Genomic DNA, 17,828 nt, shown 5'->3' with positions numbered 1-17,828 from the left:
ATCCAGAGATGACATGATGGTCAAATGAGCCAAGATTTTGCAAACTACTGAGACTTTTCTCCCATGTTAAAGCTGCTATAAAATAAAAAATGTGAAAGTAACAGCATTGTGATAAGTTTAAGTTTTTATGATTAAATAAATTGTGAAATTTAAACCACTAAACCACTCATTGACTGTCTGCTGGGTTTGTGAGGGTCATTATAACCACTAGATTCACCCTTCTAAGCACCTGTATTCAGAAAAGCTGTTGTTGAGGAGAGGTACTTGCACCCAGAAGTCTAACACAATGCAGACAAATCATCTTCATTCCCAGCAACAGTCATCTCTAAACCAAATTTTGTTAACTCCTTGTCTCTGAGAAGCAGAAACAGAGTGAGGAAAAGGTGTCACAGCATCACTTTCGAGGAAAGAGCTCCCAAAAGCTAAATGCCACTTCAATCTTCACATCAGCTAATCACTGACTCACAGCTAATCACTCCACAGCACACATGGGCATTAAATTAATTTCACTTAACCTTTTTTTCATGTGCCTTTTTATCATGGTAACTTAATAGAACTATTTAACCTTACCTTCATTAACCTTACTTTAACATTACCTTCATCCCCTCCATGCACATAACAAATTATCTCAAAATGTCAGTTGTTTTTTTTCCTTCTACTTAGTCAAAACACTCTACATTCCTGATTAACATGCTACAGGTTTTATTACGCTTCACCCTGACTACAAAATATACAGAGACTGTCTGTACATTACTCTCCCCTTGTATTTATTCAAAACTGATTAATAGGAAATCTCTCAAGCCTAAACCCCATTCGTCTCAATATATTCAGTGTGCTTCAAGTTATTCTATGTAAGATGTCACACACAAATATAATCCCTGAAAATCATGGCTCAGTAAAATTAGTTACCACTAAGTCTTGGAGGTTCAGAATGATTTATAAAAGTCACCTTACATAACAAAAATTAATTTCTAAATTCCTCCATCATACCCGGGGCTTAAGAACTATATGGAAAAAAATGGACTTAATATAATCACTACAGCAGGTTACAAGAGGAAGGAGAATAAGAGTCACCAGCCATAAACACAGAGAGAAAGCTCACAGACAGCCCTGGTGCAACCTGTTTACTGGGGTGTCATTGCTTCAGCTTCAGAAATTTAATACCAGATGTTTCTGTGAGGGAAGGAACAAACACATGAACATTGCTGGGTTTTCCCCTTTTTTGCTTTTCTGGGTAAGAAATTTTGCACTGATGCTGGGCAACTGGCATTGCTCAAAGTCTCACTGGAAAAAGGAAACAAGAGTATCACAGCTGCATCCTCTGGGAGATTCAAGTATTTCCAGGGTTGCCTCTGTCTTGCCATCTCCAAATGCTGAAAAGTTCCCTCCAAAGAATTATTTGAAGGTAGCAAAAGTCTTAAGGCATTAATTAAAATATTACTGTTTCTTACACTGATGCATTGTCTCTAATTTGAAATTTGTTGAAAGAAGCATTTTTCCCATCCACACTTTCACAGAGACATGGGCTTGTTCCTCTGGGAAAGTGAAAACATTTTCCTGCAGAAAGTATTTCCTCAAGTTCTACAGTTTTGGGTTTGTTTTGGGTTTTTTTGACCAAAGTTACCTGGGAGATTTTAACAACAATGTCCCTCAACCATCCATAAATGAGGATAAATGACCTTATAGGCAGTGGCCAGGATCCAATTTTATGTGACTGCTCAGGGGTTAGTGCTGCCTTTGGAGTTACAACTTCCATGAACAACGGTCTTATTTTTCCCAGATGCAAATGTGGGTTGTAGATGGCTGAGTTACACCCTTCACTGTGAATCACAACTTCTACTGCTCTTCTTTACTGCAAATAGACATATTTGCAGATACACATTTGTATTTTTTTCAAGACTGCTCCAGGCATCGCAGCCTTGGCACCAGTTCTAAACCACCCTGAAAAGCTTTTGAGATTTTCTTCTCATGCAGCATTTTCAAACCCTTTTGTTTGGGCAATGTGCCAGGCCAAGAATGATTTAATCACAGAGAAAGAGCACTTGCAATAAGGGCTCTCGAAATACAGAGGATATTTCTTCATTTATAAATATTTATAAGAGGAGAATACACGAGTGACAAATGCAGGGTTTTTCTCTTTAAGGTCAGGAGGGGTTTCTACATCCATTTTCCACAGTCTGTGCTACACATCCAAAGAAAACAAAAAAATAATAATAAAAATCTGCAATTAGTTAATTTAGCTCTCAGGACAAATCCAATGTAGTATCTATTATCAGTGAGTTTGTGTCTGAAAAAGACCAGGATGAAGAACATGTTCCTCATGTGCAGAGGGAGTCCCACTCAGTGAGCCAAACACAAATCTCAGTACAAGGCTTAAATATATTCTCCTTCTCCCAAGCTATTTCCATTATCAATTTTAATTTCCTTTCTGATTATCACACCTTATTTGTTCCAACAATAAGTTAAAATTTTAATAATGGGAGATTTCCTTCTTCACTGGGACTCAATTTTTTCCTGTATGGTGACTTGGGTGATTGATTGTACTTGTATATGAATTCGTGTTGTAAATGTGAAAATTGAAAACAAAAAAAGAATCATAGCTCTGAACACACGTTTTCAAGGCAGTATAGAAAATGGTCTTTTAAGTGAGAGAGGGAAACTAAAACAAGGGAAAACCAGTTCTTTTTTTTAAGGCTGAAAAAACACGAAACTGCATCTCTAACCCTGTCACTAAGAAAAAACAATGTTCTTATTAAAGACTGAGCAGGAAAAGTTCACATCTAAAAAACTTTTTTTAAAGTTTAAAAAGTTTATCAATTAGTATCTTTAGTGAGAGCAGTTTTTACCTCTTCTGCAGAAGTATTAACTCTTTTAACTTCATGTTGGCAGTGTAAATGCATCAAGCAATGTACACTTTTTGTCCTTTCTCATGAATCATGCATATTTAGTTAAAAATCCAGAAAGACAGTCAAGCTTTTGCCTCTGAGTACTGAGATGGCTTCAAAGGCAGCAGGGACTTCCCTTGGAGAAGCCGAAGGTCCTGCAGTAGCACAGAGCCAACAGGAGAAGCAGTAAAGCTAATTAGAACAGGAATTGCAACACTAAAAGGGTCTGAAAGGGAAGTTCTGGCCCAGCCAGATCAGAGCCCAGAGCCATCAGGCATGAATTTAGGATAAAGCAGAAGAACCCAGTGGCCTGTTCTTTCAGTGAGAGATTTAGCAATGAAAGTCACAAGAGGGAGCAGGGAAAAGGGTTGCAATGGGAAGAGGTGGTTTTCCCTCTCAAGCAGCTACTTGGGGAAAAAAGCAGGAGAAGAAGGAGCAGTTACTTCACAGCCACATACAGGAGTAAGAGAAAATCTCTTGGGAATAGTGACCATTTGTATGCTCAGAAGTATTTATAATGGTGATGCTTCATTTTCAAAACAGGAGTGTGAAGCAAGATTGATGATAACTGTGCAGGAGAAAATAAAAACAGAATTTTAAGGACACAAATTTACTTGCTTAACAGGTCAGATTTCTGAAATTCCCCTCTGTCTTGTCTTCCTAAAACCCAGTGAAATGAAACAGCATAAAAAAAAGAAGTTGCACAAGTAGAAAGACACCCTTATAAACAGTACAAGCCCTGTCTGGAAAAAAAAAAATAATAGAAAAAAATCTGGAAAATTACATGAAAACCTGAAGTGAGACCAGCTAATAAAAATAAACCTCAAAGCCATCAGCCAGCTTGCTGAAATAATAAATATGACTCATCAAAGGGCTCCAAACCATATCAGAAACAAGTTGTCTGCCAGAGGGTGTGTTGAGGTGAGAGATTAGGAAGGGATAAAAGGATTAGTCAAGGAAGAATGAGTTAGAGTGGAAAAACTAAGTTATTGATTTACAGGGGTGTTCATGGGTAATTAGGGAAGTTCCTACTACAATTTATTATTATTATTTTAATGGGAGCTGAGTCTCAGAGGCTCTATCAAAACTGAGAGCAAACAAGTCTGAGTTTGTTCAGTTCGGGAAGGAAACAATTTCTGAGTCCAGTCTCACTGGTTTGCAGCCTGATGGGTTTCAAGATTTTTTTTCTCTTGCCAAGTTCACTGCTAGCCTTCATTCTCACAAAAATAGTTCCCCTTCCTCCTCTTTTACTTCCCAATGTTTTCTGCCCTTTCCTGTTTCTTATCACTTGTTTCAATAGTCTAATAATGATGTTTAACTCCAGCATGTTTTTCATGCTAAAGTGTTTACCAGTCAGAACTGCAGAGTTCTGTAAAAAACTCTTCTTTCCAAGTTTTCTTAAGCCTTAAAATATATACATAATATATTTATAATATTTTAATAACTCCTTTATATATATTGTTACCCAGGCTTATTTTCTTACGAATTTTAAAATAAACTATCTCCCATTTATTTTATATTTGAAGAGTTACAATCCTGCCAATAAACCAAATTTCACCAAGTTTAGAATCATAGAACAGAAGGGACCTTCAAGATAACCTCCAACCCCCTGATATGGGCAGGGACACCTCCCAGTAGATGGAACCAGATATTCCAGTACTTATTGCTTTGCAACAGTGGGGCAGTGTCATTCTCAAAGTGCAGGATCTGGTCCTAATTCCTCATTAGCTGAGATAAAGCCAGAAATACTGAAAAAACTTATGAGCTCATTTCTCCTTTCTCTTCAGGCCAAACACATCCTGTGAAGTTAACAACTGATCTTTAGGTAAAAAAAAATAGAAATGGACTGACTTACTGGAGCAAGGGCTGGGCTGCAGGAGTGCCAGGTCATCTCCAGCAGACACTAGTCACTGAGTCTCCAGGGATGTTTTGCTTCTCTTTCAGGATTTAGGGATTGGAGCCTCAGGTGTTTTACATTGCTGCAGCCCCAGAGAAACAACAAGCACTTCCTAGCAGGTGTATCTCTGTAGGCATCTCCACACTTCACTTGCTGCCACACAAACCACCACTCCCCATGAAGAGGGTTGCAGCCAGCTGAGTCTGAGCATGATGCTCACCTGCCCACAGGAGCAGGCTCTCAGTGAGGGGCTGCTTTTGGATTCCAGAGGGTTGTTTTTAGAGAAAGTACAACAGTTGAAAGAAAATTGACAGCAAAAGGCAGATAATTTAGAAACAAAACATGTTCTGCTGTAGTAGAAAAACTGACAATGTTGGTAGGATTTACAACAGTCCTACACACGTCTCCCAGGTGGTGGTTTCCATCATGCCTTCAGTAACATTTTAATCAACAGGAGCCGAGATCTTATTTACCACTTTATGGTGGGTGAGATCTTTTAATAGCCTCCTTTGCAACTGTATAATTTAATTTGTCTGGATTGTTAAATGAAATGGATCTGCTGGTTGTCTTCATCACAAGGACATCTCTGGGCATGCACAAGCATGTAGTCTAATCTGGGAGTGTGCAAGGCTGTAAAACAGACCTGAGTGCAGAGTGGGATCTCACCAGGAACAGGAATGCATAGTTGTAGTTTTCAAAAAGAGGAAACAGAACTGTTGTTTGGCATTGTACTCGTCTTGAGGAGTTGTATTGTTATGTTAAGCCTAATGCTGCTGTTACAGACAGCTGCAAGGGCATTTTCTGCAGATTGTGCTGGAAATGTAGTTCCTAAGAGGTTTGCTGGACATATAAATATGATTCTGTTGACTCTGCTTTTAATATTCCAGTCTTAGAAATGAGTCACCTGGCTGAGGACAGCTGGTAGCTGTGAAGACATCTGCATATGGCTTCACACCAAGGTGACATGAGGAAAATTGATTTCTGTGGAGCAAAGAGGAGAGCAGGTCTCACCAGCCTGGCTCATGTGTGAGGACCTGTTCATATGGACAAATCCTGGCTACTTTATCCACATGGGAAGCAACACTGAGCTGACTTGCACAAGCCCAACAGCCAGAGTATACTGATAGATTAAAGAAGGGTTATTTGGCTTATGACTCAGGCCCAGGATCTGCCAACTTTTAAAGGAATGGGAGGATACACGATTTTTTTTTTCAATTTGAGTAAATTCAGAGCATGGCCCAGTATCTTCAGATGCTTAACTTCTCCTTCTGCAGTCAGCTGTGTTGAACACTCAGCTCTACTTAGCTGTAAAATATCTTCACACAGTATGAGACATACACAAACTGATTGGGAGGTCTAAAGCTATAATTTGCCTAAATTCCAAGATGGGATTCCATTAGTGACCATGCTTCTGCAGACTGTAGGCAAAAAAAGAAACCTTTTTTTGCAAGGTTTTGACACTAAAGAATTTAAGAGGAAAAAAATGAAATTGTATCTATAGGGATGTAACATTTTCCTACTTTTTTCCCCCCTCTCATCAATAAGCACTGCAGAAGCTGACATTTTCTTGGAATAATGACACAGCATCACTGATCCAAACCATACAATTGTTCTAAATACAGGGACAGATCCTCATCTTCTGTGGCCTCATCTAAGCTTCAGTGAAAAAGTACTGATTTGCCCTAAGAAAAGATCTGCTTCAGTAAACCCATCAGAATTGCTCAGCTCTGGCATCTTCCCTCTTTCTTCCCTCTCTAAGCCTCCACTATTATTACTCTCTCAGCATGTGGGAAGCCACATAGCAGCTGACTGTCTTGACCTTGCTTTTGAGCCAAAATCAACACATGAGGAAGGAAGTTCAGTAGGGCGGGATATCTGCTCCAGACTGACAGCCAGAACATCTCCTCTGGCTGTTAAAGACCTGTGGGTCGGTCAACAGAAAAGCTGCTGAAGGCCAGCAGTGTGAACTAACATATGTCCAGACTCCCATTTTCACCTTCAGGACACTCCCAGACTACTTTGGGAGGCGTGGTATTTATGCAAAGATGTTTCCTGAGAACTGCAGTGCACAACTGAACCTTAGCAATTCAGGGTGAGACCAATCTACTCAGCTTCTGCCACTGCAAAAAAAAGAATTAATAAATCAGTTTCACCTACCGATCTATATCGGAATCTCTCAAACTGCGACCAACCATGGATAATGCAACTTTTCTCCTTTAGAGTGGTTTAGGTGGCTGTTTTGTTTCACCTTTTGTATCTGTACAAAAATACAACTGCCCTAAAATGTGTGATGTTCTCTGAAAACTCGGTGCATGCACTGGCTCCTCAGTCTGCTGTGCTGAATGGTGTTATTGCATAAGGGACTGAGGGCAGCAAGCAGCAGGTGAGAGGCACTGCAGTGCTAATTTAATTATCTCATGCTAGGAGTTTCTTCAGAGGTAGGTTATCTAACCCTTAATTACTATTTGTCCTCCTACATTATTAAAATCTTACTCATGTCCTTCCGTTTCAAGGACTCTTTGAACCTCCTGAAAATTGTATTGCTAGGATTGCTTGTAAATAACTATTCTGCAATAATCCCAGCTGATAACTGTATAAATCCGGGCATGATTTCTAACTACAGAACTTTAAAATAAAAATTTAAAAGACCAGGAAAACATTATTTTAAGGCAGAAAAAAAAAAAAAAAAAAAGAGTCCTCTGGAGCTTCTCTGATTTCATAAATTTTCATAATACGTGGGCTTCTTAAAAACAATTCAAACAATTGCATTCTTTTCTAGAAGTAAATTCTCAGAATGTCATGTTCTATGAAAAAAGCCCTACTGTTTTATAAATACCCTATTCTATATCACACCGATTATGTTAATAAATATTTTTGCATAAATACATATATCTGAGAAGGTTTTTTCTACTGAGAGGACACATTATAATCTTGAGATGTTTCTTATTTCTGAAACCACTTATATACTGAAGGAATATGAAACTTTGAAGCTCAGTAGTGGTGTGAGTACTCCTGCTGTACTTCACTGACACACGTAGCTGTGTGTTGCACAGACCCTTCCAACAAAGCCATGAAATGGGAAAGTCTTCCTGGAAAGACAGCAATTGGGCAAAGTTTCTAATGATTTTCATAGTTTGATTAAGCCCCATCCATGTCAGTGCTGGGGAGATACAAACACCATGAGGCTATTTAACACTTGATTGCTTGTTTGCTCCTGGAGTTTTCATGTACCCACCAGTGCCAGTGTAGACCAGGCGGGCAGCCCTGGGAGCAAAAGGAAGGATCCTGGTGGAAGTAGTTTTCATTTTCTGCAGCAAGAAACTTACCAGAACTGCCAGGCATGCAACCCTGAGTTGGCTCATGCTCCACACAATATACATTTTTCTACTGAGCATGAATAAGATATGAATGTTGTTAAATGTGGGGGGAGCCCCCAGCACCTTCACACTGGAGTAACTCCAACTCAAGCAGGCAGATTCACTGAACCCAACGAGACTGCTTTACTAGGACTGAACACTGTGCAATTAAACACTCCCTCTTTAGTTGTTGTGTCCTTCCAATTCTGATTTATGTGGGTAAAAAGAGTTTTTGCAAGATTTTGCCCTGACTTTATTGCCTAAAGAGCTTAGTGCTTTGAGTATTTCTTCCCATTAGAGACTCACTACAGGGCTGCAAAGGCAATAGCTTGAGAACGTGCTTTCTTGTCAATTTTAAATTGCAGAGAGTATAGCTACAAATCCTGAAACAAATGCTTTAACACTTGAATAATTTTCTAAATTAAAAATAATGGATTCCTGGCAGGCATCCTACCCCAGTTTACTCACAACATTTATTTCATTACCCCAGTGTCACTGATCGTGATTGTAGCTGCACAATAGTCATAAGACAGAAAACAGCCTTATGTTGCTGACTGAGCCACTGAAAATGAGGGGTTTTATGACTAATTTATTTTAGAAAGGGAGACAATGCTATTTATGTCATGGAGATGACATAGAAACTAACTTAGAAAAATAATTCAAATTACATTGGACATTTATAAACCGTAATGATAATAGAAACCTTGAATAACTTGTAAGTTCTGCAAGTTCCACTGTTATGTTTGGCACAATGATAAACTGCATTAACAGTCACTTGATCATTCTTTCCCCCTTTTTTCCTTGAAATTCATCATATACGGATGCAGTACTAAACCATTAAGATGCAATGGAATTTAAATTATTTTACAGTGAAACAAATGTGCTTAATTTATACCTTTTGTAATTGTAACAGAACTAGATGTACTAGTTTCTTATTCAATTAAACAACCTCCAGAGCTCTGCCTCTATAATAGATGGCTCAATTAAAAAGACTTACCTTTCTTACAAAAAATTAGTCTCCATTTTTGTAATAATCTCATAGAAACTGAGTAAGGCTGGCTCTGCTCTAGCATGCAATATTCAGCTCCAAATATTTATTAACTGGAAAAGGCACAAGGATCTGAATCTGTGTGTAGCCAACACATCCAACAGTGTTTGTAACTTCTGCTTCCTCTCCCACCCCCTCAAATGCCAAACCAAGACCTGATCCAACATACAATATCCTGAATATATTCAGCCCAAGAGAAAAGGCACAGGGGTAAGTTACCTTAAATTCAGTTTCAATGTTGGCTAGTCTGGCCAATTCATTGCTAAGCTCTAAAGCTGTGAGGACAGGGTCTTCACTGGAAAGGGACAAGTAAGCAGCACTGGCTAATCCTTTGTAGGCATTCATTCGTGATCGAGAGTGGCTGAAGGAATCTTTCCTCTGCTTCTCAATACATTCATTGCACTTGCAGAAATAGTCATGTGGCCTTTCAATCCGTGCGCCCTTTAGAAGTAAGATGTGGACAATTTCATATTCCTGGCAGTGGGCAGCAAGTATGATGGGGGTGATGTCATGGGAGAACCGAGTTCCGTCTTCATCGTAGGCATAAAAATCGTCATCTCTCAGTTCCTGCTCCAGGGGGCTGAGCGTGAGTCTCTGCCCTTGTGCAAATGCTGGATGGTTCAATATTGCTTCTACAATGCGCACGTACCCTTTGCTGATGGCTAACAAAAGGGCATCTCCAACTCGGGCAAGGTTCTCCTTTTTGAGGAGCAGCTCGGTCACTTCCAGATGCTCATTCCCTACAGCTAACTGCAGGGCATTTTGTCCCATGTAATCGACGCAATTGAAGTTCAAGGTTTTGGATTCCTCCAGCATTTTTCGCACCACGGGAATGTTGCCATATTCTGCAGAGTCCAGGAAACGTTCCTCCTCTGGAGTAAGGCTGGTGCCCTTCTCATTGAACATGTAGGCCGGGCCGCGGATGGCCTGGCGCCGGCCCTTCTCCCGCAGCGTGGTGTGCCTTCGGTGCATGGCTCTGCAGCTGCTGCTCCTCAGCCTGCAGGAAAGCAGAAAGGAAGGTTGCTTATGTTCTTGGAGATTCATAATCTCACATTACCTGAAACAAGCTTAGAAACATCTTGTTATGATCAGACCTTGCTAGCACAATGTGTTCTGGGGCTGTTGGTTAAAACAATTTAGTACACATAGAATAAAAAAAGTCAGTTTTCTGAACAGTGTATTCCTCTTCTGACTTCTACACCCTTCTGGATTTCAACAGGAATACATATTCTTCTCTTGAGAAATAGGAAAAAACCCAGAATAATGTGTGAACACATTGTTTTCCACTTTTATTATTCAGAACTTCGTTCCATAGTATTTAGGAATGAGATCCACAACATAACAGTTCTTCTAATTACACTTCTTGAGTTTCATCCTTGAGGGCACAAGGCAAGCTGAAGAAAGTGAGCAAGACTTCCCTTTTCAATAGACCTCAGATCAGGTGAATAAACTGCTCCATAAAGCACATTTCTAATTTTAAACACACAGTAACCAGGATAAATATAGTGCATATTCTGCTAAGATTCAGCTGGTACAAGAAAACCACCTATTCACTCACTGCCTTTTTCATGCTACCATTTTTCTGTTTCCTGATCTAATGCAGTTTCATGAATGACTCTAATTTTCTCACTGAAGTATAGTTGGCAGCTCTAAATACAAGTACCCAAATCCAGAGGCCAGTCTTGAAAAAACACAGGGATAATTCCTACTTTAGTGTCACATCACTCCCCAGCAAGCATCTCTCAGAGAGCTACTGCAGAAAGAGAACAGGTATGGGGTCACAAACAGAAGGCAGGCAGAAAGGGTCATTAGTTTTCCCACCGATTATGTGGCTGAAATGCCATCATATGGAGCTGGTGGGATGGGGACAGACTAGTCACATCTTGCCTTCTCTGGAACCTTCAAAGAAAACTATATTACATGCTACTGGGCTCAAAGGGTAAAAACCCATTTGTAAGAAATGAACTGATATCCCAAATATCTCTGTCTCTTTCAAGTATTCATACTTTGCATTCAATGTCATCTCCATGATGCTCTTTTTTCATTTTATTGCAGTAGCATCTCAACAAAATCATAGTCTCTCAAAGTCTAAGTCCCTGGAGATAATTGTCATTTTAAGCCCAGAAAATGTACAGCCTGACTAAAAAGGTACAAATAACACCTCTCACAAAAAAGCACTTGCACTCAGTCCTAAATCACTTGAGTAAAATTTTCAGGAGCCTCTAAGATGCAATGGGCAGATGTAACAAATAAGCAGGTGTTGATGCTCAGCGGGTGGCAAAGGTTCATCTTGCCATGCTCCATCTGTTCTCCAAGTCAGTTTTGACCTTCAGTCAAGGAAAAGTTCATGTGTTGCTCTGAAAAAAAAAATACTACTGGAGTTTGAAAAGTGTTGTCTGAATGATGAGAGGGAAAGGTGCCAGGAGATGAAGTGGACCAAACACATTTTCTTCAACAACATGTTCTTTGGGAGAAGAAAAAAGTAAGGTGATCTAGCAAAAATCTGGGAAAAGAGAAGGCATCAGAAACTTTCAAAATACCTAAAGTGCCAGGACACAGACATTCTCCAGGCAGCTGTTTTTTATGGAAATAACCTATATAGATACAGCTATCACTTCAGTTTTTTACCAATCTAGAACAGAAAGCTACCGCTGAAAAGTTTCAAACAAATTTTACAGCAAATATTTAGCAACTAGACTAAAACCAAAACCTAAAAAAGTGATTTTGTGACTATACAAAGTTGCAAATGAGGTTCATGAATAAAAATCTCTCCCCGTAAGCTTTGATACATCAGTATAATGACTTAGTAAAAGCTGAATGAAACAGAACATATCATCCCATGCTCTGCTAAGATAAAGTGCTACATGAATCTGAAAAGCAATCCCTTCCAAAGTGGTTGAAAGTTGAAGAAGGACACAGAGATAAGAAATATAACAATAAAGAAGAAGATATGGTTAAGTAAATAAATTCTCAAGACTGTATGATTTTTTCTATGAGAAAAAAACAATAACAGCTAAAAAAAGATACCATTCCTATATCTAACACCAGCAAGGAGACAGAGGTGTCTAAAGTACTAAAATTCTTGGGGTAAAACTGGGACCCCTTTGAATTCAGCAGCACAAGTTCCACTGATTGCAGTGGAGTCCAACTTTTGCAACCATACCCAATGTCCCCAGCAATTAACTTTCATCTCAGAAGCAAGGAGGCCAAGAGGACCAACGTGCTTAAAATGAAGCATTTAACCACATGCCAAGGTGCTTATCTAAACTGGAGCCCATGCCCTTAGATATTCAGGACAGCATTTCATTTTTAAACCCGCACTGAAGTCTTCCTGAGTTCAGGTAAGAGCTGTGCAAACAAACACTTCTGAGATATCACCGTGTTAAATGGGGACTTCTAGTACCAGAAAGCACTTCACACATTTGCAGTCTTGGGATTTCCTGCATGTTAACTTGATGTGTTTAGCAAACCAAAAGGATGAGCTGGTGATGACTTAAGCAACTGTTGCTGGTCTCAAGGAGAAACTGATCCACATCCAGTAGCTCAGTGATGACCCATGAGTGAGGCAGGATTGCACATGCCTTCATATTTTAGGGCAGATAATTGCAATCACTTCTGCAAGCTGGAGAAATTCCACTGGGCTTTTCTGATGTTCAAAAGCCATTTGTTATTATGTTCTAAAAATGTTGTATGGTAAGATACTTGGCAACCTTACATTTGTTATGTTTAATGGCCAGTACTGGAAGCAGCTCAGATATATGGAAGATTTCCAGGAGTGAGGAATCTATGAGATATTTTCCTGATGTCTAAGCAGAATTCTGGGTAATTTTGTCTTTTTTTTTTTTTTTGCAAAAAAATTACTGATTTCCTCAGTAAATTACTGGAAATTATTAGAATGATGCATTTTTCAGCAAAAATAACATTACACTGTATTACTTTTCTGGCTTCTTTTTTTTTTTTTTTTTTTTTTTTTTTTTTTTAAGAAAAATTTTTTGTTATTTTTTTTTTTTTTTTTTTTTTTTTTTTTTTTTTTTTTTTTTCTTTCCTCTTAGAAATCTTTTATCTCCTAATATGTCATTGCCTTTAAATAAGAATCCAGATAGGTGGGACAGATAACCTTACAATTATACCCAAAGTAAACATAAAGCTACACAAAATATTAGCATTGGCCCAGTTCTGAGGTTTTTTGAGCAGGAAAGGAGGTTAGAGTTTGGCCTAGAGCTAATTCACTCCAGTTTGTTGTATACATAACGTGCCAAAAAAAGGACCTTCATTTCACTTTCTGCAGCTCAGAGGGGGCACAGGTTTCATACACTGTTCCTAGCAACATAAATTGCGTCAGAAAAAGAGGAAATAGAAAAGTACACCTGCTCTCTGAAAAGATAATGACTATACAGCATTTGTCTTACAATAAGTGTTCTGCAGGGACTTTCCTACAGCACAGAGTTGATCCTCACTGCCTTCAGGTAAGGGCAAGAGCATCATAATTCAGAGGGCTCTACCTCAGTTGAATTATGACCCCCCTCTTGCTCACGAGCAGAGAAGACCAATATCTCAAGTATTGTACTTTGTCATTGTTATAGAGAACAGGAGATGAATTTAAAATTATATGCTTTTAACTTGGAATAATTTAATGAGAAATGCTCAGCATTGAACTCTTGTTCTGAAAAGAAAGTTGTAATTACATTTGACCTGAACACTGAGTCGTGATAGTGCAGTGCAAAGAGTAATCTCTGCAGTAGCTGAAGATCTTGGAGACTGAACTCTACTGTAATGTCATGACCGTACTTGGCACTTTTTCTGTTCTGCTTTTCAATCTTGTGCAGCCAGTTTTAGAACTAATCATATTTACTGAGTGCATGTAATGTGCCCCCTTAAAAACCAAAACCAACTTGATTTCATTTATCTTACCATGTTTGTTTAAAGGTGCTTTGCATTGAAATCACTCCATATTTGCATATTTTACTGAGACAGCTAGTGATCAAATTCATTAAGCCCTGCAATTAAATAGTGTGTTTTTCTAGGAAAGAATGCCAATGTATGCAATGTTGTTGGAGAGAAAATGTTCTGGGAAAGCAAAACAAAAAAAATCAGGGCCTAAGTGCTGCTTGCAGCAAAGTGCATCCAGCTTTAGACAGCCAGGGCAGCTGTAAGGTGCTTGGACTCCTGTAGTGAGCAGAGAAAAACAGCAATTTCTGAAAGGTGATTTAGCTCTTAACTAATAATCTTCTGAGAGCATCTCAGCTTCTGATAAAGTGGCTAAGAGGAGGTCCTTGCAACAGGCACTGGCAGTACCAGGCACTAAGACACTAAACAGCTGAAATGGGAACATGGAGTAACAGGACATTTGTTCTTAATGTGTCTCAGGAAACACTGCTGAAGGTGAAGCTCTCTGGCTGTGCAGCCACACACACCTACCTACTCTGAGAGTCAGACAGGTAGGACAAAGGAGACATAGGAAGGGAACTGGGCTGCTTAATATTGAGCCTACCCCAGCAAATGTCTGTTCTCCCCAGTCCTCAGTTCCACAGTGCTCCAGATCATGCCATGCAGGACCTTCTGTTGCTTCTCTAGTCCCATGCAAGGACCTCTGGAGGGGCAGGGCTACCACCTAGAGCTAAGGCTTACAGAAAATTTTCAAAGGTTTAAATGCCTTAAAAGCTGAATTAGAGTTTTTATTCAGAGCTTTAAACCAGAAGTTTCAAAGCAGATAGGACAGACTGAATAGTATCTGAGTTTTTGAAGTCTGAGGTTTTTTAAGTCTGAATAGGTATGGAAATCAATGGGCACTGGACACTGCAGCAGTTCTGGAATTCTCAGGTGATGTCAACCTTTCCTTGTCTTAAAGCCTAAAAATTGAGCAGGGCATTTGCAAAGGCAGCTGCAAGAACCTATGGTCTCTGACTGCTTTATGGGTTTGCTTTCACTCAGTGGAGAGAACTTGGCAGGAGTCTTCCTGTGCCCTTTCAATGGTCTTTTTTGTCCAGAAACTACAGAAGCTTAGGATAAGTAACCATTACTTGTGGGATAAAGTAGCCTTCAGAGTAGGCTTTGATGAGACATTGGCTCTGTCTTGTTGAAAAGGAAATGTAGGTTTCTGAAAACCATTTTGAAAGCACTGCTCTTGGTTCCTGCAGAGCTCCAGGAACTGTCAAATTGACACTTATTATTTTTCTTTCTACTTACACCAAAATTTCTATAAAGAACCATTCAAAGGCTGCAGACTTCCTGAGGCCTCTTTGGAATTACCACAGATCTTATACATCAAATGGAGCATTTTCCTCTACTGACCCTTGCTTCCAACACAGAAATCCTAATCATCCAAGACACATTATGAATATGAAGAAAAAGTAAGGAAATTAAGTTCTACAAGCAGACATATAATAATATAGAAGTGCATCCATTTAAAAGAATAATTGTTCAGAGCAAGAATAGGTGTGACTTTTAGTTAAATAATTTGTAGTGTATTTTATATCAACCTCCAAACTTCAGGTCAGGAGCTCAGGCTGAACACAAACAGCACACATTCATGATCCTGTATGCAAAACATTACTCTGGTGTTCTGTGTAGACACATAATACCCTCATACCCTCTTTAATTTTTCAATTTTTGTCCAATTCCTTCTAAATCTCACCTAAGCCAAGATGTTATCCTTCAAGTGAAAAGTGCTAAGTGTCCTTTTTCACATATTGCTGACTTCTACATATGCAGTCTCAATGTCACTTGGGGTGGTTGCCTTTGACTGGCAGCAGCTTATCAAAAAAATGTCTATGCCTTGAAATAATAGAATCATAATGACAGAATGGTCTGAGTTGGAAGGGACCCTGAAAATCATCTAGGTCCAAGTCTGCTGCATGGCCAGGGACACCTCCCACTAGATCAAGTTGCCCAGAAGCCCATCTAACCTGGCCTTGAACACTTCCAGAGATGGGGCTTCCACAACTTCCCTGGGCAACTTGTTCCAGTGTCTTACCACCCTCAAACTACAGAATTTTTTCCTAATGTCTAACCTAAGTCTCCTCTCTTCCAGTTTCAGTCCCTTGCAGGAAGCAGCATTCCCTCCCCACCATTCCCACTGTTCATGTAAATAATGGGAAGTTATCTTTCAAGGTCAAACTTTGAAAAAAAGGCTCTTCTCCTTGTGGAAATACAGGTGCACCCAGCAAAACCACACCTTCTCAAATCCCTCTAAGAAACAGCAGGGTTAGGCACATTCAGGAAGACAAATCTTGCCTCTGGTGTCATTAGAGGATGCTGATGAACAATACATCCTAACACTCCCATCCTCTTCTTGTCATGAAGTGTAACATCTGAGGCTACTAACCTACAAACACTGAGGACAAATGACCAAATCTTTACTAGCATCTGAATCTTCACATCCTCCCTGATCTCTGTGAGAAAGGGGGCACCTCTGCCCTGTGGTTTGAAAAAAGGAAATGGAGTTTGGCTTTCTAACCAGCTGTCTTTCACAAAAAACACATCCACTACTTCTCAGCTGTCTCACCCTCTCCTTTTTATAAACTAAACATCAGCATTTTCTTTCCTGTTCCAACACAACACCATGCACCAATACAAGACTTTGCTAGCAGGACAGACTGCAAAATAATCATCTTGGTTCTGGTATTCAGTTTCTTCTTGTTTTATAATGTATGTACTGGTTGTTTTTTTTCCTTCCTTCCCACCTTCCTTGCTTCCACTTCATCTGTGGTTGTGAAGATGACTGATTATTACAAAGGAAGCATAGAACACATGAGATAGATATACCAAAATAAAAATTATGTTTATATTCTCTTCCACTATCCATTCATTAACATGTTTGACCACCAAATGAACTGCCATGATAAGAATGAGTCTCACTCTTTTAAATCTGGCTTTGGAACTAGGATTAATTCACCCTCACTGTTGAACCACTTCAAAACTCAGACTCAGATCATCCCAAGGATACAACAGAGGAATATCTGTTCATTCATAAATTTTTACTACTGAGCAATGAAAAATATTTCTAACTGTGCAAGCAGGGGGCAGTGTAACGTTGATCTTCAACAAACTTGCATTTAAAAGATAACGAAAAGCTCTGAAAAGAACTGGCAATCTCGTTTCTGGCTGTGTTTAAATTTTTGCCTGTGTTTAGATTTTTGCCTTTTCATTGCTCACTTCATAATTATTTCAAGATTAAAAAAACCCCACCCAAATCTTAGAAGGAGTCCTGAAAACCGTTAGACCCAGCAAACTGCAACAGACATGACACGGGTTCCCTTATTTACATCACTCATTTTTCCTCATTTTGTCCTGGCCACATTATTTCCAGGAAAAACAACCCCTTACAACATCCACCCCGCAGCAAGAGAAGACAGAAGCATGGCTCCAAACCATGCAGCTCCTGACAGACAACAGCCCTTCGAGGTACACTGACACCGAGTATGTTTACACAAATGCCGAGGGTAGCAAGCCAAGCCAAGCCAAACCGATTCCAGCCGCAGCCACCCACCTACTGCACACCAGACCGTACTCAGGTTTGTAGGAGACCGAGTGGCAACGTGACACCTCAAACCACAACAAAACTTCCCAGCGCATAACCCGGGACCGGCGGTAGAGCCAGGGCACCTCTCAGAGGAGCTGGCATGGGCAGAGCCCCGCTCCCC

General features: G+C 39.6%; 1 protein-coding gene across 1 annotated transcript in view; it reads right to left on the bottom strand.

The window, feature by feature from the left end:
* The window catches only part of TRPC7 (transient receptor potential cation channel, subfamily C, member 7), a 57,898-nt gene extending 47,740 nt beyond the window's left edge, over positions 1-10,158 (bottom strand). Inside the window, exon 1 of the mRNA XM_009995324.1 lies at positions 9,406-10,158. Within this exon, the coding sequence (XP_009993626.1) occupies positions 9,406-10,158 (753 nt within the window). The remainder of the gene's footprint in view (positions 1-9,405) is intronic.
* Between the last annotated feature and the right edge of the window lie 7,670 nt (positions 10,159-17,828).

The sequence above is a fragment of the Chaetura pelagica genome, unplaced genomic scaffold (assembly GCF_000747805.2).
Source record: "Chaetura pelagica isolate M959 unplaced genomic scaffold, ChaPel_1.0 scaffold420, whole genome shotgun sequence".
Taxonomy (NCBI): Eukaryota; Metazoa; Chordata; class Aves; order Apodiformes; family Apodidae; genus Chaetura; species Chaetura pelagica.
Note: the sequence above shows the minus strand (reverse complement) of the source record. Positions and strands in the feature narration are given on the sequence as shown.